A 22,692-nucleotide genomic window follows, 5' to 3' on the forward strand; every position below is an offset into this window, starting at 1 on the left:
CCAATACAGTAATAAAATTGCAGCAGTAATTTAATTGACAAATCAATCTTAAAGGGGTACTCCAGTGGAAAACCTTTTTTTTATAAATGGCTGGTGCCAAAACGTTAAACAGATTTGTAAATGACTTCTATTTAAAAATCTTAATCCTTCCATTACTTATCAGGGGCGGACGCAGACAAAGAATGTGCCTGTCACCCCCCCCCCCCCCAAAAAAAAAGTACTATGCCATAAAATTGCACTGCAACTCACATTAATCTGAAGCATTAGGTAGGCAGCAGTTCCCCCACATTAGGTAGCATGGTTTCCTCACATTAGGTAGCAGTTTCCCCACATTAGGTAGCATAGTTTCCTCACATTAGGTAGATGTTTCCCCACATTAGGTAGCATAGATTCCCCACATTAGATAGCATAGTTTCCCCACATTAGGTAGCATAATTTCCCCACATTAGGTAACATAGATTCCCCACATTAGGTAGCATAGTTTCCCCACAATAGGTAGCATAGATTCCCAACATTAGGTAGCATAGATTCCCCACATTAGGTAGCATAGTTTCCCCACAATAGGTAGCATAGATTCCCCACATTAGGTAGTATATTTTCCCCACATTAGGAAGCATAGATTCCCCACATTAGGTAGCATAGTTTCCCCACATTAGGTACCATGGATTCCCCACATTAGGTAGCAATTTTCCTACATTAGGTAGCATGCCCCCCAACCCACACAGATACACACACATACACACACACACACCTACAGACACACTTATCTGGCCTGCGCAGCGCTTCTCCTCTCCGGCGGCAGCCTGACGAGTGACGTCACTAATGTCTTTATGTGCGGGACTGCTTAAGAACGACACTTGCGCAACGTCCCTCCTCAGACCCAGGTCGGCCTGCTGCAGACTCACTGTCAAAAGTGCCCGCTGCGCTATAATGCGAAGGGTGGCGGGCCCCCTCACACGCTGGGCCCCTGTGCACACTGGGCTAAATCGGCTGCACAGGCGATATGTCCATCCCTGAGCTTATGTATGCTCCACAGGAAGTGGTATAGTTCTTTTCTGCCTGACCACAGTGCTCTCTGCTGACACCTCTGTCCATGTCAGGAACTGTCAAGAACAAGAGAGGTTTGCTATGGGGATTTGCACCTACTCTGGACAGTTCCTGACACGTACAGAGGTATCAGCATAGAGCACTGTTGTCAGACTGAAAAGAATTATATAACTTCCTCTGGAGCATAGAGCAGCGGATAAGTACTGGAAGGATTAAGATTTTAAAAATGAAGTAATTTACAAATCTGTTTAACTTTTTGGCACCAATTGATAAAAAAATGTTTTTTTCCACCAGAGTACCCCTTTAACAAGTTATTTTTATTTTAATATAACTTCCAGTAACTTGACACAGGCCAGTGTTACCTTCACACAGTGCACTTTTACACAAAATGCAGTATGCAACACTTATACTAATTTAAGGGCTCATTGAGCTAATCAGACCCTTTATATTCTACCAGTACACCTGCTGGAACAGGCCACTTCTCACAGCCTACTCTGACCCAGTTGTAGCTTCTCCCAGAGCTGAAATCCCACACGACGATATTATCGACTTCCCACAGGACTGAATTCATCATTGCTTTTGGCTCCTTTCAGGGTTAAAGGTGTACTCCGCTGCTCAGCGTTTGGAACAAACTGTTCCGAACATTGGAGCCGGCGCTGGGAGCTTGTGATGTCATAGCCCCGCCCCCTCAATGCAAGTCTATGGGAGAGGGCGTGACAGCTGTCACGCCCCCTCCCATAGACTTGCATTGAGGGGGCAGGGCGTGACGCCATGAGGGGGTGGGGTTAAGACATCACAAGCTCCCGGCGCCGGCTCCAGCGTTCGGAACAGTTTGTTCCAAACGCTGAGCAGTGGAGTACCCCTTTAAGGTCCTCTACAGTTTCCACGGACCTCTCCTCTCCGGGTTAAAGTCCCTCTCAGCCTGCACAGTCATCCAGAAACTCTCTCCTAGTTACCTCACCATATGTACTGTGACAGCTCTCTGCCTTCATATATGGTACCAGGCATGTAATTTGGGTTCTCTGAGCCTTCATCTTACCTCCAGGAGACCCAGTGCACACCATTACCAGAGGCGCCGATGCTTCCATAATGAACAAGCCCACGCACACATGCCAGCAATAGGTTCGCCAGAAACTTCGTGTGGTCTCACCACACACTCTCCTACAGAGCCAAAACCCAATCCTCTATGCCATCCCCTTTGCCTTCTCCTACCATCATTGTGATACAGTACTCCAGCGCCACAACACACGCACCTCCAGGGCCCACTCTAATGTTGGCACCTCCTCCTATGAGCTAAAGGCCCGGAAAATATAATTCTTGCTGCTCAGCTACTCTGACAAAATATGGCAAGGCAACACAATACTGTAGCCTACTAGACCAATACAACTTGGACAAAAAGATGCACAGACGGTGCTTGGCATAACAAGTACAACACAAGTTTAAGCCCCTTACATAAGGGATTAGGAAGACACAGCTGGGGAGGCAGTTTTTTTTTTTTATAGTTTTTATGGGGAGGCAGTTTTCACATTTGCACTTATTCAGCATTACGCTTACATATATACATATAGATACTTTGCATTAGGACTAATGCAATTTTGTATTAAACGAATGATGAAGCCCAAGAATAACCACGTTGTAGCTGGTAAGGCCTCAGTAGAGAAAGAATGCTCTAATGTACAGCAACATTAAAGGGGAACTCTGACATCAGGTAAACACAGCAGAAGCATAAAGCATTGCTTACCTATCGGCCCCAGTTCTGAAAACACCAAACATCCATTTGTTTTGGAGGTTTGTGTCCTGTACTTCCTGGTTAAGCAGTTGCTCAGGATTACAATTCCCAGAATGCATTGCTTTCCTTCAACTCTCACAGCCCTCCATCCCTGCTTACGCCTCTCTTACAACACTCCTGCCAGTTCCCTGCACAGAGCTGTTACAGGACATCTCATTTCACAGCAGTCTATAGCACAGTGAGGTTGCAGCACCGATTGCATTTATTCCCTGTCTGCTCCTTTGCCTAAGGTATTCAGCACAAGGCAGCATGGTATAAATACAGCTCTTCCTAAATGTCCCAATAAAGATATATATATATATATATTACAGGGAGATAGTGATATGGGCTGTAGGGGCTGGTCAGAGGTGATGACATCACTGAAACAGCAGAGGTTGATGCATTATCTTGGCAGAGAGGGAGAAGTCATGGAGACAATACCACACTAAAAATGAAAAAACTTTACAACTTCCTGTCAGGGGTGAATCTAACAAAAGCATGCTAAAGCCAGAACAATGTGTGATAACACTATATCAGGAAGTAAAATATTTTGGGGTAATAGTTTTATTTATATACTATTTCTTGGAACTGGAATACCCCTTTAGGTACCCACTTTTGTCATCCATTTTAGATGTATAAACTGTAGACTGTATAAAGAGATACTGACTGTCTTTTAGGTTATCTACCCTACATTGAGGAAAATATTTTCTCTTGGCCAAAGCTTTCCATAAAATGACTTGTAACATAACTAATTGATTGTTACTTTTACTGCTGCTTATCATTCTATATTCAGCCGTCTCTGAAATATGAGAAAGTCTAGAAATGGATTTCCCTATTGTTGCATAGGAAGTCAGTTTGTACACAAACAGGATGTGAGAACAAATGTATAGGAGCATGCTTCATCTGCGTATGGCACCAAAATGACAATGATATTCTACCTAAAAAATAGAAATAAAGTCTTACAACAAAAAGATGAAACATTGGTTAGTAGACCAACATTTAGATCAGTAGCCTAACAAACTGCACCAACTTTTCCTTGTGATCGCACATAATAACTAAAGCTATTGATATATCTGAGGCGCATGGCACTGTACATCACATGATACATAAAACAATCCACAAAAAGCAATACTGTATACCAATCCAAAGTGGTGAGGAAAGGGGCATTATCTGCATACTAACATCATAACTATGGAAGAAGCGGATTTAAGAGATCTATATATGTAGCTGTTGAAGTTTTGTGTCATATAAATATAATAGTATAAATAAGTGTTTTCATTTTACCATAATATTGTAAAACTACAAAACCAACTATAGATCAAATGATATATAAACATGGACATTTACCTAATTTACAGGTATATGTATGCACTTTATTTATAAGGATAATATCTACCTGACTTGACATTCTCCTCCAGACTGGAATTTAAGGTTCATTACACAATTGTAATAGTGTAACAAGACAGTAGCAGATACTACCGCTAGAGATGAGTGAACTTACAGTAAATTCGATTCGTCACGAACTTCTCGGCTCGGCAGTTGATGACTTTTCCTGCGTAAATTAGTTCAGCCTTTAGGTGCTCCGGTGGGCTGAAAAATGTGGATACATTCCTAGGAAAGAGTGACTGTATCCCCCTTTTCCAGCCCACCGGAGCACAGGAAAGCTGAACTAATTTATGCAGGAAAAGTCATCAACTGCCGAGCCGAGAAGTTTGTGACGAATCGAATTTACTGTAAGTTCGCTCATCTCTAACTACCGCTATACCGTTCCGCTCCTCCATTGTTATAATTATTAAAGCTAAGGATGTTTCTGTACCTGGACATTGCAGTACCATTCTATAGATCATCATGTGCTGAGTTCCAGAATTATTTGTTAATAGATGACATTTTTGCTTACTTGTCAGATGTACAGACATTTTTTCCAGCAGGATCCAGGTCCTGAGAATTAACTCTTTGAAGCCAGGTCCAAAATATCAGCATCAGCCTCAGCTTTCTGCTATAACCGGACATTTTCACTGTACTGCCACATGGAACAAGCAATAAGCCAGAACTAGATCCTAGAGAGGCTGGAAGATAAGCCAGGAATTGTTATGGAATAGCTCCATCATAGTCGCAGGCTGGTCTCTTGTCTGCAGTGTCCATCCCAGTGTGATTGTCCTCTCATTGGGATCAAGTTCCTTCTTGATTTTTTTTTCCTGAGGAAGTAAAGGAGGGGGTGCAGAATTCCTGCTATTGAATCCAGTGGGAGGGGGAAGAGCGAAACAGGATCTAAAATGCAATAAATGTAGATGTCAAAATATTGCAACACTTATAGATATTTGGGTTAAGTGTAACTAAGCACTTTTAGGCACACCAGGGGTTATGTATGAACACTGCTCTAAAAGGTCCATAAACAAGTTAAGGGAACGTATGAGATTGATTATGCTGCTCATGCTATACCTTAGACATGATGTTTTCAATTGTCTGCAGCTTATATAAGGTGTACAGTAGCTTACATTCACTTACATCCAAAGCATTGACAAAGAGTCATGGATATTCATTAGGTGCTGCTGACCCTGCCCACCCGCTGATGTTTTACAGATAGAAGAAAGATGATACCCAGCACTCACCAGTAATGCACAGTAAAGATTTATTAAGCCATAGTGTAGTACAAGGACGCATTTTGGCATGGGAGCCTTCCTCAACTGTCTGCCTTAGGCAGACAGCTGAGGAAGGCTCCCATGCCAAAACGCGTCCTTGTACTACACTATGGCATAATAAATCTTCACTGTGCATTACTGGTGAGTGCTGGGTATCATCTTTCTTCTATCTGTGGCTTTACCCTACCTCGTGCACCACCGCAGATTCCACAGAAGTGCCGACATATCTCTATATTGATGTTTTACAGATGTCTCCCTATAAACAGTGATAAGGAGAAATGTGTCGATCATCAGCAGTTGGGCAGGGTCAGCGGCACCCAATGACATAGTAACATAGTTAATAAGGTTGAAAAAAGACCAGAGTCCATCAAGTTCAACCTATATCCCTAACGAGTCCCTACTGAGTTGATCCAGAGGAAGGCAAAAAACCCTCCCAACTAAAAATTCCTTCCTGACTCCAAATTCTGGCATCAGAATAAATCCCTGGATCAACGTTCTGTCCCTATAAATCTATAATCCATAACCAGCGATGTTATTACTCTCCAAAAATGCATCCAGATCCCTTTTGAACTCTTTTACAGACTTCACCATGACCACCTCCTCTGGCAGAGAATTCCATAGTCTCACTGCTCTTACAGTAAAGAACCCCCGTCTGTGCAGGTGTAGAAACCTTCTTTCCTCTAAACGTAGTGGATGCCCCCTTTTTTTAGATACAGTCCGGGGTATAAATAGATCATGGGAGAGATCTCTGTACGGCCCCCTGATATATTTATACATAGTTATTAGGTCGCCCCTAAACTTTCTTTTCTCTAAACGAAATAACCCTAATTCTGATAATCTTTCTGGGTACTGCAGTCCTCCCATTCTCTGTATTACCCTGGTTGCCCATTTTTGAACCCTCTCCAGCTCCACTATATCTTTCTTGTACACTGGTGCCCAGTACTGTACACAGTATTCTATGTGTGGTCTGACTAGTGATTTGTACAGCAGTAGAATTATTTCCTTGTCGTGGGCATCTATGCTCCATTGATGCACCCCATGATTTTATTTGCCTTGGCAGCAGCTGCCCAACACTGGTCACTACAGCTAAATTTACTGTTAACTAAGACTCCCAAGTCCTTTTCCATGTCAGTCGTCCCAAGTGTTCTCCCATTTAGTACATAATCCCAGCCTGGATTTTTCCTTCCCATGTGCATTACCTTACATTTATCAGTGATGAACCTCATCTGCCACTTCTCAGCCCAAACCTCCAACCTATGCAGATCCATTTGTAACAGTTCACTGTCCTCTATAGTGTTTACTGCTTTACAGAGTTTAATATCATCTGCAAAGATTGATACTTTACTATTCAACCCCTCTACAAGGTCATTAATAAATATATTAAATAGAACAGGACCAAAGACTGACCCCTGTGGTATCCCACTAGTTACATTCACCTAATCAGAATAAGTATCATTAATAACCACCCTCTGTTTCCTATCACTGAGCCAGTTACTTACCCACATTCGCCCACAGCCCAATCTTTCTCATTTTATGCATCAATCTTTTATGTGGCACCGTATCAAATGCTTTGGAAAAATCCAGATATACGACATCTAGAGATTCACCCTGGTCCAGACTGGAGCTCACCTCCTCATAAAAGCTGATCAGGTTAGTTTGACAGGACCGATCCCTCAGAAATCCATGCTGATATGGAGTCATATATTTATTTTTATCAAGATACTCCAAAATAGCATCTCTTAGAAAACCCTCAAACAATTTACATACAACGGATGTTAAACTAATAGGTCTATAATTCACCTTTTGTCCCCTTTTTAAATATTGGCACCACATTTGCCATGCGCCAGTCCTGGGGAACAGTCCCTGTCACTATAGAGTCCCTGAATATTAAAAATAGGGGTCTGTCTATTACATCACTTAAACTTTAGAATACGGGGTGAATGCCATCTGGACCTGGTGATTTGTCTATTTAGATTTTTTGTAGGCGGCACTGTACTTCTTCCTGGGTTAGACAGATGACCTGTACTGGGGAGTTTACCTTATCTTGCTTTATTTCCCCTGGCATTTCATTCCACGGTGAATACAGTGGAGAAGAATTTGTTTAATATATTAGTTTTATTCTCTTTGGCAATGAGTCTTTCTGTCTCTATTTTTGCCGCTTTTATCTGTTTTTTACATATTCTACATTTTTCTCTATAGCTTTTTAATGCTTCTTCACGTCGTCCTGTTTTAGTACCGTGTTTCTCCGAAAATAAGACCGGGTCTTGTATTCATTTTAGTCACAAAACAACACACTAGGGATTATTTTCAGGGTAGGCCTTATTTATTTATGGGGCGCTGCAGGAGTTTGGAGGATGGGGGGGGGGGGCTGTGGGAGTGTGGAGTGCTACAGCCCCCAATCCTCCCACAGCCCCCCATCCTCCACACTCCCGCAGCCCCCCATCCTCCACACTCCTGCAGCCCCCCATCCTCCACACTCCCGCAGCCCCCCATTCTCCACACTCCCGCAGCCCCCCATCCTCCACACTGCTACAGCCTCCCCTTCCCCATCGTCCTCCACACTCCTACAGTGCCCCCTACCCCTCTGCCATAATAAACTACACATTTCATCCCCAGCGGAAACCAGCACTTCCCCACCTTCATAGCTTACGCAACTTGTAGAAGCTGCAGCTCTCGGCGTTGGCAGGATCTCCTTCTGCCGGGGCAGGGACACATCCGTGACATCGGGCGTGCATACGTGCAGACGTTTTAAAGCGACAGTGTCCCTGCCCCGGCTCAATTAACTTGCTGAGGGACCAGCCAAAGGGAGGGGGGGCATAACTCAAGAGGGGGGATTTGTTGAGAGCGGCCGCATTACTGGCGGTCCGGGTCTGGACCGTGGTCCGCCAGTTGAGTACCCCTGGCCTAGGTCTTATTTTCGGGGTAGGGTGTAGGGAAACACAGTATTTTAAATTATTTATTTTTGTCATTTATTGACCCCCTAAAATGCTTCATCTGGGGGCAAAACATCTTGGCCAAATGGCATTGGGGTGGCTGGGATCACTGATAGTAAGTAACTGAGGGTATGGTGCAAGGTTTGTTTAACTCTATTTTTTTGTGGTTGTAGGCTGTATACCTATTTGTAACTTACTGTAATGTAGTCATGCACACTTCACTTTGTATGGCATTTCTAACCTAGTTTGGTGCGACTATTGTAATATACACATAGTTACAGTGGGATCTGCTCCATACGTTCCTGCTTTCATACCTGATTTATATGTATTTTATTTTATGTAATTCAATAAAGATATAGGTGTTTTTTCATTATGTTGGTTTGCTTCCCATTGGTGTTTATGGTTTATGGTTGGCAACCCATACAATGAGTTATTAGGCCCTGTTTAGGAGTTTGTAATGTGCAGAGGGGTGTGATGTAGGGCAGATGGAATTACCCTAGGGGCAGAAGGCATTAACCCCTTGTGTTCATGACGCCAGGGTGTTGTTTATCCTCTACACCACCCTAAGGTATACCGCTGGATCCAGGGCTAGGCACAGGGGCAAATAATGACTCCGACGCCAAGTTACTGAACAACGGCAGCTTTACTGAATCAAACAGATGTAACAGTCTATACAGCTTGGCTAGGCCCATGTGACTTCAGAGACCACAGGGCTTGCTGGGACTTATAGTGGACTTGGACAATTTGATGCAGGGCCACGCTGACTTGAGACAGACTTGACTTGGACCGACTTGATTGAGACCGACTATGACTGACTTTACCCAGTTTGTAGCTTACCAGGTTTTGACTCGGACCTGGGGGGTAGTGGACTTGTGGATCCGTGGCTGCGTGGTAGATTTTGGCCTCCTCTGGACTCCAGTCACACACCTAGGACTTAACCTTGCTGCAACTCAGCACCAAAGAGAAAGAGTTGAAGAGGCTCCACCCAGGGCTTATATGGGGGAGACTCTGGAGGGGTCCCATAGGACACCCTGTAGGTCACATGGTGACTGGTACCTTCCCTGGTTACAATCACATCACAACAGGTCTTAAAGGTATATAACATTTTATGTACAAAACATTATTCAAAATGATTCCAAAAGTGTTTCTGGAAATATTTTTTTGTAAAGGACCTCCTGTGTTGCTACCTGAAATAAATCTAATCTCGTTGTATAAAGAAATATTATATTCCATTTAACCTGAATAGCATGTAAATCCTCATAAAGTCTTTTTTCCCACTGGCTCCTACAACAGTTTTTCTTTCTTTTTTTTCGTCAATGAACACCCGTATCCGGTGACCGGTTTTAGGTCTAGTCAGAAAATCGGATATGAGGCAAAAATGAGCCAACCGGAGTCACCGTTTGACTCCGGTCAGCTCATTGAAATGAATTAGATATGGGACGGGTCTGGCTGGGATATGGGAGCGCCTGGTTTTCGCTCCCCACCCCAAATGGATCTGGCAACCGTAGAGTGAAATCGTAGTGTGAACCCACCTTTAGTCACAAGCATATCTCCCTGTGTAAAGGGGGAATGTGCTACCAAAATGATGAAAGTGAATGATCTAGCAATTGTTTGAGCAGCTTATCTCTTTCAAATTTTAAAAAGGGCTTTTTAACAAGTGCTGAACAATGTGAACATTGTTGATCGGTGCTCATATCAAGCAACTATCTGCCTGTGTAACACAGCCTTTATTAAGTTTGCCTCAGATTTGACATTGGGCCAAACCAGGGATATAAGCGTGAGGGATTGGAAGTTCTTCACCATTACCCCAGTGTGGACGTTGCCACAGAGAATCCCCAGATAACTACCCCCAGAGTAGTCTCCATTAGCAACAGCAGATGCAGGGGGGCCATAAGACACCGATTCATAGTAAGAAATTGTAGTTGATTATGTGGTGTCCCAGCACCAATGGCTGTCTTGTGGTTTCGGACTGCCTGCAGCACAAGGTGTTGGGCCCACCAGAGACTTACTGTTATACCAATTATGGTTGCACTTTATTGAAAAGTAATATATTTTTCTAATGAATTCTATTGTTATGTATATATAGATGTTATTCCTGTGTTACTGTACCCTTAAGATAGAGCAGTGAACCCCATGTGACCCTGCCTGCCAATGGGAACCCCTAAAGACTCCCTTATATAGTGTAGTGGGGGAGGAGTTACCCCAGTCCTAGTCTAAGCAGAATTGCTGCTGATCCACAGTGAGGTTCGGGTGTGCTGTGGTGTTGTGTGCTCCAAGGGAAGGCCTAGCTCAAATCCACTTCTTCTGGTCATTCTTCAAGGATCTCTTGTATGGTGGAAGTTCATGCCCTGACAGAAAAGGCTTCAATACCTTGACAGAACCTACCTACCAGGATTCATCTACCTGCCTTACAAGTCAGTATTAATCCATTTGGTCAAAGCACCACAAATCCCAGCAAGGCAACAGGGCTCCCAAGGAGTTACGCTGCATCCTCTCACCCACAACCAACTGTCTGTGTAATATCATCTGCACCCAGGTCAGTAAAAGACAGTTATCCGTAATCTGACGTAAGTGTTTATTTACTCCCCGTGTATGGCCCAGAAGAGCTGTCTCCAACCTCGGACCGTGTATAGGATAACGGTGCCCTGGCATCACAAAGTGATAAAGTATGTCTCCTAACAACCCCGTGGCTACCACAATTATGCAGAGGTTAGGGCAAATGGAATGGTACAGAACAGTACTGTATACAAGCAGGTGGGCAGAGCGGGCAACAGACAAGAGATGTGGTCAGAAAATTAGACAGATTAGTAGCAAGAAATAGGGGCAAACACCTTTGCACAGATCACGAACGAAAAAGATTGTATTGCTCAGGCCCTTTAAATGAATAAGCTGCTGTGACATTGGTTCTGTACATAGGGAGAAGACAGTGGACAGTGGTGGCTGAAGTGGGAATTATTTATTTCTTTGGTTATTTGAACTTCCATTTTATTTCTGCTAAGTAATTAAAGCATTGATATGTAACATAGTAACACCATTTGTAAGGTTGAAAAGAAACAACAGTCCATCCAGTTTTGTCATGCTGCTCTTCTATGTTGGTGTAGAAGCCTTCTTTCCTGTAGACACATTGGATGCCCCCTTATTACAGTATTGGATATAACTAGATAATTACATAACTATATATATTTACCTATTTATGTATAGTTACTAGCTGAGTACCTGGCGCTGGCCGGTTTTTCCTACCTAATCCTTGTGGGGGAGGAAAAGCAACAAAGAAGGAAGCTTTTGTCCTCATATCCCATCCTCAAATCCTGGCCCCATATCCCCTCCTCATATCCCGACCCCAAATCCCCTCCTCATATCCATCCCCATATCCCGCCTCATATCCGACCTCATATCAAGACCTCATATGAATACAATCTATCCGGTCCCCAAATCCCTTCACCATATCCTGTCACCATATCCCATCCCCATATCCCGACCTCATATCCTGTCCCCATATCCCGACCTCACATCCCTTCCTCATATCCTTTCCCCCTATCCCCTCATATCCTTTCCTTATATCTAATCCTTAATTCTAATCCTCTTATCCCGTCCTCAGGTGGGGATGAGTTGTGATAAAGATATTGTAAGCTGAAAATAAAAGGGGTGTGGCTTAAAGGGTGGGCGTGTCTTTGCCAGATGGGGCATAGAATGCGGGGAGGGTGTGGCTTGCCAGCCTGACTGATGCATTCACCAGGAGTATGGTACCAGAAGTATGATACCAAAAGTCCTATATACTTGCATGGGACTTGAAACAAAAACCCCATCCTTCACATATGGGGGTAGGTTAGGGTTAATATAACTATTATATCATTTTATTTGACATGTAAGAAATATGTGACCAAGTTTATCGAAATATTTCCAGCCGTACGGAAGTTATGCTGGAACATACATTTCCCATAGATTTGCATTGGACTTTAAACAAAAACCTAGACCCTCACAAATAAGGGTAGGTTTTGGGTTAAATTAACTATCCTATATTTTTAGTGGATATATAAGTAACATGTGACTGAGTATTATCAAAATATCTCCAGCTGTTTGGAAGGTATGCAGTAACATATATTTCCCATCGACTTGTATGGGACTTTAAACAAAAACCCAGACACTCGCAAATCGGGGTGGTTAAGGGTTAAATTACCCATTCCATGTTTGTAGTTGACATATAAGTAACAAACATGTGTACCGAGTTTCATGTTAATATCTTCAGCAGTTTGGAAGTGATGCTGGAACATGCACACATACATACATTTAGTTTTATATATATATATATATATATATATATATATATATATATATATACTAGCTAAGTACCCGGTGTTGCCCGGTTTTTCCTATCTAATCCTTGTGGGGGGGGGGGGGGGCGAGCAAAATAGGGGAAGTACTTGTCCTCATATCCCATCCTCATATCCTGTCCTCATACCCTGACCTCATATCCCGACCTCATATCCCGTCCTCCTATCCTGTCCTCATATCCTGACCTTATATCCCTTTCCTCACATGCCGTCCTCATATCCCGACCTCATATCCTGTCCTCCTATCCTGCCCTCATATCCTGACCTGATATCCCTTTCCTCATATGCCGTCCTCATATCCCGACCTCATATCCTGTCCTCCTATCCTGCCCTCATATCCAGACCTGATATCCCTTTCCTCATATGCCGTCCTCATATCCTGTCCTTATATTCTGACCTCAAATCCCGAACTCATCTCCCGACCTCATATCCCAACCTTATATCCCCTCATCATATCCTGTTATCATATCCCGACCTCATATCCTGTCCTCATATGTTAGCCTAATTTCCCTTCCTCAGGTGTGGTTGAGATGTGTTGTAGAGATTGTACGCCGAAAATAGAAGGAGGTGTGGTTTTGTGGAAGTGGGCATGACTTACAGGCCAGACCAATGCACAAAAAGGGGAAAAAATAAAAGGGGTGTGATTTAAATGGTGGGTGTGGCTTTTTGGGATGGGGTGTGGCATGTGGGAGGGGTGTGGCCGGACTGATGCACTCACCAGGAGATCCAGAGCAGAGCAGAGCTTGTAGTAAGGTATTAGAAGTCCTATATACTTGCAAGGGACTTTTAAGTCAAAAACCCTATCCTTCACATAAGGGGGTAGGTTAGGGTTAAGTTTACTATCATATATTTTTTATTTGACATTAAAGTAACGTGTACTTGGTTTCATCAAAATATCTCCAGCCATTTGGAAGTTATGCTGGAACATACATTTCCCATAGACTTACATGGGACTTTAATCATAAACCCTGACCCTCCCAAATAGGGGTGGGTAAGGGTTAATTTAACCATCCTATGTTTGTTGTTGACATATAAGTAACATGTTTACCAACTTTTATCGAAATATCTCCAGCCATTTGAAAGTGATGCTGGAACATACATACATAGAGTTTTATATATATGGATAGATTAGTTATCCCTAAACTGAACTTGGGAGTCAGCTATTGGCTAAATCCAAACTTCTTCTTCCTCCTATTTGAATTAAATGATTTGTAATGTGAAAAGTGCTCTCCCCACCGAACCCTTATGCCGCCCTCTGCCCAGGGGCCACTCGTTATGCCAGTCAATGAGTCTATGCAGAGGGCGGGCTTTGGAAGGGTCACTGAAGTTGTGTCCACCAGTTCTCAGCTCACCACGTGGACATACACATTACTATATACTCTGAACATCATCTGGTACTATACTATACTAAATAAATGCCACAGCTCCTCACTGGATCATGCAAATGGAAAGTCTTACATATTGATTATGACCCATACAATCAATATAAAATGTATTATTTGGGCAACCGCTTTAATATTAGGGTGTGGCATGGTCAACAAATGTGGGGCAAACCTATCTATGTTTTGCCACAAAATGCCGTTCAACATGCAGTTTTTATTGGTAAAAATGTTTTATGTGTTTTATTGTTATTTTTTATGGTGTAACTCACATACTGTTTATGTAAATATACCCTAAGGGCTCCTTTACACAGTAACCTGCTTTTAATGAAAGGGTACATGGGCACGGTGCCGCATCTCTTGGGAAGGGACAGCCTGGAATCTCTCATTCACTTCAATGATTGAAATTAATGGAACCAGTGTTTTGAAGAATGGAAACTGCTGTTTTTAAAACTATAATTTTTGTGTTTCTGCATCACAGACAGCGTGAATGTAGCTTTATGGAATTGTTTATGCATATGTTTGTGGTGTCTTTTTTTTTTTTTTTTTAAGTGACTCAAAGGGAAAGATGAACTTTGGAGTCAGCCACTGGCTAAATCCAAACTTCTTCTTCCTATTTGAATTGCATAATTTGACTTGTGAAAAACACAACAAAAAACGCATTGAAATGAAACAAATGATTTTCAAATGCAGAATAAAAAATCTCTATTAAGGTAAAACACAAAAAAAAATCACCACCTACCTAAAAAAAAAAGCCCCCAAAACTAAAAGGCTGCGTAAGTAGTGTATTTTATATTTCACTATAGTAAAGTTTGGCTGCAGCATTTATCTCGATTAAAATGCCAACAAAAACGCCATAAAAAAGTGCTATGCCAAATTCAAAAAATGCTGTATGTGAATTCAGTCTTAAAGGGGTACTATGGCCCTAAGACATCTTATCCCCTATCCAAAGGATAGGGGATAAGATGTCTGACCGCGGGGGTCATTCAGCACCCACCTCAGGGAGGTGCATGCCGCGCTGCCAGCTCAGAATCTGCCGTGTGACAACCACGGGGCCTGAGTATCGTGATGTCATGACTCCGCCCCCGTGTGACATCACGAGTACCCCTTTAATGATTTTTTTTTAATTTACCGTATTTTTCACCCTATAGGATGCTCCGGCATATAAGACGCACCCAATTTTAAATGAGGAAAATCTAGAATACAATGTGAAGTTTAGGTCACAGTAATCTTCAACCAGCAGACCTCCAGATGTTGCAAAACTACAACTCCCGGCATGCCAGGAGTTGTAGTTTTGCAACATCTGGAGGTCCGCAGGTTGAAGACCACTGATATAGGAGGTAATACTCACGTGTCCCCGCCACTCCGGACCCGTCACCGCCCGTGGATGTCGCACTCCATCGCTGTTGCCGCGTCCCCGGGGTGTCCCCGTCGCTCCGGAACGTCTCTGCTGCCCGGTATCCTCGCTCTCCGTCGCCCTCATCACGCCTCTACGCACGCCACTCCTATTGGATGACAGGGCGGCGTGCGCGACGACGTGATGACGATGAAGGAGAGCGCCGGCCATGCAGGGGATCCCGGCTAGGAGCCGACACCGAGGAGGCAGGTAAGGTCCCTCCCGGTACAGCCGGGTTAGTGTCACTTTCCCTTCAGACGCGGCGGTCAGCTTTGATCGCCACGTCTGAAGGGTTGATACAGGGCATCACCGCGATCGGTGATGTCCTGTATTAGCCGTGGGTCCCGGCCGTTGATGGCCGCAGGGACCGCCGCGATAGGTGTGTATTCGCCGTATAAGACGCACAAACTCCCCCCCCCCAGTTTTGAGGAAGAAAAAGTGCGTCTTATACGGCGAAAAATACGATAGTTAATGATTGTGAGACTTGCTACAGAAGCAGCCCTTTATACTGGCATAGAAGACATCTGCTGCTTGTGTCTACCTCTGGAACACATCCTAAATTATGAACATAAGTTTAATGAGTTCAAGGCATAGGAGATAAGAATACAATAGAACAATTCAGTCTACCAAACAGCATTGGTTTTGACAAGGTCACTGTGATACTCAGCTTCTGGGAATTTGAGACCACAGCAATGTCCATTAATCTTGTCATAGAGACCATGCTAAATGGTTGTTTATTACCTATAACAAGGATTTTGGAATGTTGGATAATAAACATTAGTTGCTAGTAAAGTATAAGCCATTGGAAAGAATATAAATTATTCTACAGGACACTCTTAGGCCACAATAACTGGACTTTTTATGGTGCTCTAAATCCAGTTCACTAGAAGCGTGGGAGGTCCAAGTATTTCAACCATAATAAGTATACAAAAATCTGTTTGTGAAGAAGCCATGTGAATGTGACCCAAGTGAGAATCTTACTTCCAATTCTTCTAATTCAGATTTGAATCTGTCATCAATAATTATATCAGGCTTACGCAGGGTTGCTTGGTGCAGTTTTTGATGTGCACTTTGACCCATATAATGTAAAGACCTATACTTCTATCTTTTATATCCACTTCAGGTTTATTCTTACGAAAGCTTTCTTCACGCTACAATTATAGCATATGTTTAGCGTTTACCATAAAAGCACTTTGGCCGACATTTATCACTGTCTTTAGAGTGTTTTTTGTGCCTAGAAAAGGCGGAGGCAGGGTTTATTTGCGCCTTTTTTGCGCCTTTTGGTTTACACATTTCTGCTGATTTTGAGTTGCAATCCACTGATTTTGGCAATACACATGATATGGAAGGGTTTTATGAACTGCGCCCTTTTGTGAAAAGGCGCAAAAAAGGTGCAAAGTCTCTAAAACTACACCAGCTCAGACTTAGCTTAGCTTTTCGCTGTGTGTAAAGAGAGAAATTTCAGAAAATGTGGCCTGCACAAAATTTATCAAATGCTCTGCGACCATTTAATAGATTTGGTGCTCCTACACATTACCAGCACACAAAAAAGGGGTAGAAAAATGCTTCACTTACACTACAATGATAAATGCTTCACTTACACCTACAATGATAAATGCTTCACTTACACCTACAATGATAAATGCTTCACTTACACCTACAATAATAAATGCTTCACTTACACCTACAATAATAAATGCTTCACTTACACCTACAATGATAAATGCTTCACTTACACCTACAATGATAAATGCTTCACTTACACCTACAATGATAAATGCTTCACTTACACCTACAATGATAAATGCCAGCCACTGTGTATTTGCTAAATGTCAAGCCGCCCATCAGGGCAGTACTGGTGGTACTGCCATAAGGGGCCCAGGCCAAATGAAATATACAAAGGGGGGCCACTGCCTGGTCCTTTTTACAGGAGAAAGGAAGGGGGCAGATGCTTCAGCTGTATGGGGCCCCAAAATTCCTGATAGCGGTCGTGCCAAATGTATGCAAAACAGTCTAAAATGCTTTATAATGTGTCGGTTCTTAACTCCTACAACGGTTTGTCCCTGCTTTGAAATATGCAAGGTGCCATGTAGTACCGTGTAATGCCAGGAAAGTCCATAACTGTCTTATTCTGCAAATCAAAACCTAGATTTTTTTTATCAATCAGTACAAATAATAAATTACAAGTAAAAGGTCAGTGACAAAAATGATCATATGCAATAAGTACTATCCTCGCGAATCGACTTTGAGGGAGAAATGGTGCATGTTTTGCAATAAACAAACATAATGGGAATAAATCCTAACACCCAACATCTCACTCCATATGTAAATAAGAGGTTTGATGCAAGCATTGCCCGAATGTCACAAATACGGGGGCAATTCCATAGACAATGAAAAATATTAACTGCCGGGAGAGAGCATTTAGGACAACAGTTACCAGAAAAAAACATTTTGGCCATCAATTTAGGAGAATAGGCTATATGAAAGATCATAAGGGCCATTGATTTGTAGCTATAATAAGGCAGTAGGGTATTTAGTTTAACCGTGCCCATCAGCAGGTCTTGTACTTAATTGTTGGGATAGACCAGGAGAGTCCCATTTTAGTAAGGGACTTACAGGGGCGTACCTAGAGAATTTGGCACCGGGGCAGACCCTTAATTACACCGCACTCCCTCCCTCCCCCCAATTACACCCCCCCCCCTTAATTATACCCCCTCCCTCTCCTTAATTACACCCCACCCTCCCTCCCCTTAATTACACCCCACCCTCCCTCCCCTTAATTACACCCCCTCCCATCACATATAATTATTTACTTACATTTTGATGATGCCTCCGTCCGACCGCTGGTGATGGACCCTTCTGCTCCTTTAAAATATCCGTGACGTCACGTTGCGCACCGCCGCAACACTCCTCCCCATGCTGCTATGACTCCACAGATGCAGGCACCGGGCAGAAAAGCGTTGCGGTCGCGGTGCAGCAGTGGATAGGGCCAATAGGAAGCAGTTTCTCCACATTAGGTAGCATAGATTCCCCACATTAGGAAGCATAGATTCCCCACATTAGGAAGCATAGATTCCCCACATTAGGAAGCGCAGTTTCCCCACATTAGGTAGCATAGATTCCCCACATTAGGAAACATAGATTCCCCACATTAAGTAGCATAGACTACCCACATTAGAAAGCACAGTCTCCCCACATTAGGTAGCCTAGATTCCCCACATTATTAGGGAAGCGCAGGAAGCACAGTCGTTCCCCCCCGACAAGCACACACACACACAAAGACAGACACACACATAGACAGACACACACAGACAGACACACACATACACAGACACACACACACATAGACAGACACACACACACACACACACATAGACAGACACACACAGACACACAGACAGACACACACATACACAGACACACACACACATAGACAGACACACACACACACACATAGACAGACACACACATAGACAGACACAAACACACACACATAAACAGACACACACACACTTACCTGGCAGCGTTTCTTCCCTCTGACGGCGGCCTGACGAGTAACGTCACTGACGTCCTCCTGCGCGGGTCTGCGGAGGGACGTCACATGCGTGACGTCCCTCATCAGACCCAGGCCGGCTGCCAGCACAACTGCAAACGGGGGTAGGCGGAGCGAGGTAATGGGGTGCTAACGGATGGGAGCGAGCACAGCTGAAGACGAGGGGGGCACCCCGGTCACTGAGCGGCATGGTGTCACCCCATCAGGCTGGTGTCGCCCGGTTCGGTCCGCACCCCAGCCACTGGATTGGGGGACTCCGTCATGGCATCCCCCTTGTGAGTGGCAACCGGGGCGGGAGTTCCCCTTTAAGCAGAATGAGTTGCAAAACTAAATCTTCATAGTGTCTAAGTTGAATATAATAAAAGTACTGACTATCCAACATGAACACAGTTACTGAGTTCTAAGGACCTATAGAAATACCGAAGTATTAGGATCAAGTTTACAGGGTATATGAAAAAGCCTTCAGTTCTGAATGGTATATCTCAAGGGTAGGCAACCTTTTGGTAGTGCTATGCCCAATTTTTTTTTTTTCGAAGTGGCTTGGTGTGCCGGCAACATGGGTGTGGCTTGTTGTGGGTGTGGCTTGATATGTGTGGGGTTTGTGGGGGTGTGGCTTGTCACAAGGTGGGTTTTTTACAGAATTGTCCCTATATTTTGCTCTCGCTGCAAGGACCTTAAAGTGAGAACAACCATTTTAACTCAGACCTGTGTAATACAGACCCCAGAATCACCACCCACCATAATACAGACCCCAGAATCACCACCAACCATAATACAGACCTCAGAATCACCACCCACCATAATACAGACCCCAGAATCACCACCCACCATAATACAGACCCCAGAATCACCACCAACCATAATACAGACCCCAGAATCACCACCCACCATAATAAAGACCCCAGAATCACCACCCACCATAATACAGACCCCAGAATCACCACCCACCATAATACAGACCCCAGAATCACCACCCACCATAATACAGACCCCAGAATCACCACCCACCATAATACAGACCCCAGAATCACCACCCACCATAATACAGACCCCAGAATCACCACCCACCATAGTACAGACCCCAGAATCACCACCCACCATAATACAGACCCCAGAATCACCACCCACCATAATACAGACCCCAGAATCACCACCCACCATAATACAGACCCCAGAATCACCATCCACCATAATACAGACCCCAGAATCACCACCCACCATAATACAGACCCCAGAATCACCACCCACCATAATACAGACCCCAGAATCACCACCCACCATAATACAGACCCCAGAATCACCACCCACCATAATACAGACCCCAGAATCACCACCCACCATAATACAGACCCCAGAATCACCACCCACCATAATACAGACCCCAGAATCACCATCCACCATAATACAGACCCCAGAATCACCACCCACCATAATACAGACCCCAGAATCACCACCCACCATAATACAGACCCCAGAATCACCACCCACCATAATACAGACCCCAGAATCACCACCCACCATAATACAGACCCCAGAATCACCACCCACCATAGTACAGACCCCAGAATCACCACCCACCATAATATAGACCCTAGAATCACCACCCACCATAATACAGACTCCAGAATCAGACCGCACCACAATACAGACCCTCCCCCCTTTACATAATATAGACCCCAGGATCAGACCCCAGTCGTGTTGCACAATACTATACATACAGTTACATTAACTGACTCACAATTCACATCTTTTACGGTCGGCGTCGTTCTCTTTCCTTCTGTTCTCCATCTGGCTCAGACAACCATGATGACTTCTTCCAGCCAAAACCCATCACTGCAGCATCTGCAAGACAAACATCTTAGTTTCTGCATTTTTCCAGTGTAGTCCCCAGAAGTGGCGAATTCAATGGAGTTTATTCCATTCCAAACAGCGTTATAGGGAAGGCTACGTTTCAGCGACCTGTCTTCTCCTTTGTCAAGCATGAGAGGTGACGAAACGTAGCCTGCTCTGTAACACTGTTTGAAATGGAAAAAACTGCACTGAATTCTGCACTTTATACTTTGGTGAGCTACGATTTTCCTTGGATATAAGTAGGTAGGTAGCTATGCAGGTAGGTAAGTAGATATAAAGGTAAGTTCATAGGTAGGTAGCAAGGTCGGTAAATGGGTAGCTATGTATGTAGGTAGGTACCTGGGTAAATAGGTAGGTAGTTAGGTAGCAAGTAGGTAGTTAAGTAATTAGGTTGCTCTGTAGGTAAGTAGCTATGTAGGTAGGTAGCCAGGTGGCCAAGTAGGTGGGTATGTAGCCAGGAAACTAATAAGGTAGGTAGCCAGGCAGGTTATTGTGTAGGTAGCCAGGTAGGGAAGTAGCCAGTACTCCTTCATATCCAAATCATCAGCCCCCTCCCCGTCACCTGCACCCTCCTTCCCCCCTTCTTTTGCACCCCCATCACTTGCAACCCCCATAATCACTTGCACCCCCCTAATCAGCACCTTCACCCCCCTTCCCCCTTATCATTACTTGCACCCCCTTCCCCCTCATCATTACTTGCACCCCCCCTTCCCCCACATCATCACTTGCACCCCCCATTCCCCCTCATCATCACTTGCACCCCCTTCACCCTCATCATCACTTGCAGCCCCCCTTCACCCTCATCATCACTTGCACCCCCTTCACCCTCATCATCACTTGCACCCCCCTACTCCCCATCATCACTTGTACCCCCCCCCAGTCAACACTTGCACCCCTCTCCCCCTGCCATCATCACTTGCACCCCTATCATTGTGTAGATAGCCATGTAGGGAAGTAGCCAGTTCTCCTTCACATTTAAATCATCATCCCCCTCCCTGTCACCTGTGCCTCCCTCCCCTGTACCCCCCTCCTTGTCACCTGCACCCCCTCTCCCTCATTACTTGCACCCCCCCATCATAACTTGCACCCCCCAATCCCATCATCACTTGCACCCCACCCATCCTATCATCCATTGCACTCCCCCCATCCCATCATCACTTGCACCCCCCATCCCATCATCACTTGCACCCCTCATCCCATCATCACTTGCACCCCCCATCACTTGCAACCCCCAATCCATCATCACTTGCACCCCCCAATCCCATCATCACTTGCACCCCCCCATCCCATCATCCCTTGCACTATCCCCCATCCCATCATCCCTTGCACTCCCCCATCCCGTCATCACTTGCACCCCCCCATCCCATCATCCCTTGCACCCCCCCATCCCATCATCCCTTGCACTCCCCCCGTCCCATCATCACTTGCACCCCCCCCCACATCCCATCATCCCTTGCACTCCCTCCAATCCCATCATCACTTGCACCCCCCATCCCATCATCCCTTGCACTCCCCCCGTCCCATCATCACTTGCACCCCCCATCCCATCATCCCTTGCACTCCCCCATCCCATCATCCCTTGCACTCCCCCCATCCCATCATCACTTGTACCCCCCATTCCCATCATCACTTGCACCCCCCCATCCCATCATCACTTGCACCCCCCCATCCCATCATCACTTGCACTCCCCCATCCCCCCTCCCATAAAAAAATGTAAAAAAAAGAAAGAAACTTTTACTCACCTATGTGGCAGTCCGGGATCTCTGCGGCAGCACAGGCTGGCTGCGTTCTTCT

At 44.5% G+C, this 22,692-nt stretch overlaps 1 protein-coding gene across 2 annotated transcripts in view; it reads right to left on the minus strand.

Annotated features, from left to right (window-relative positions):
* Positions 1 to 22,692, minus strand: part of SCARF1 (scavenger receptor class F member 1) — an 84,625-nt gene extending 61,933 nt beyond the window's left edge. For both annotated transcript variants that reach the window (XM_056558685.1, XM_056558684.1), the window contains exons 1-3: positions 22,641 to 22,692; positions 20,785 to 20,888; positions 4,713 to 5,083 (exon numbers count right to left, since the gene is read on the minus strand). In XM_056558685.1, coding sequence (XP_056414660.1) covers positions 4,713 to 4,825 — 113 coding nt within the window. In that variant the 5' untranslated portion in view covers positions 4,826 to 5,083; positions 20,785 to 20,888; positions 22,641 to 22,692. The remainder of the gene's footprint in view (positions 1 to 4,712; positions 5,084 to 20,784; positions 20,889 to 22,640) is intronic.

Source organism: Hyla sarda, chromosome 2 (assembly GCF_029499605.1).
Source record: "Hyla sarda isolate aHylSar1 chromosome 2, aHylSar1.hap1, whole genome shotgun sequence".
Taxonomy (NCBI): Eukaryota; Metazoa; Chordata; class Amphibia; order Anura; family Hylidae; genus Hyla; species Hyla sarda.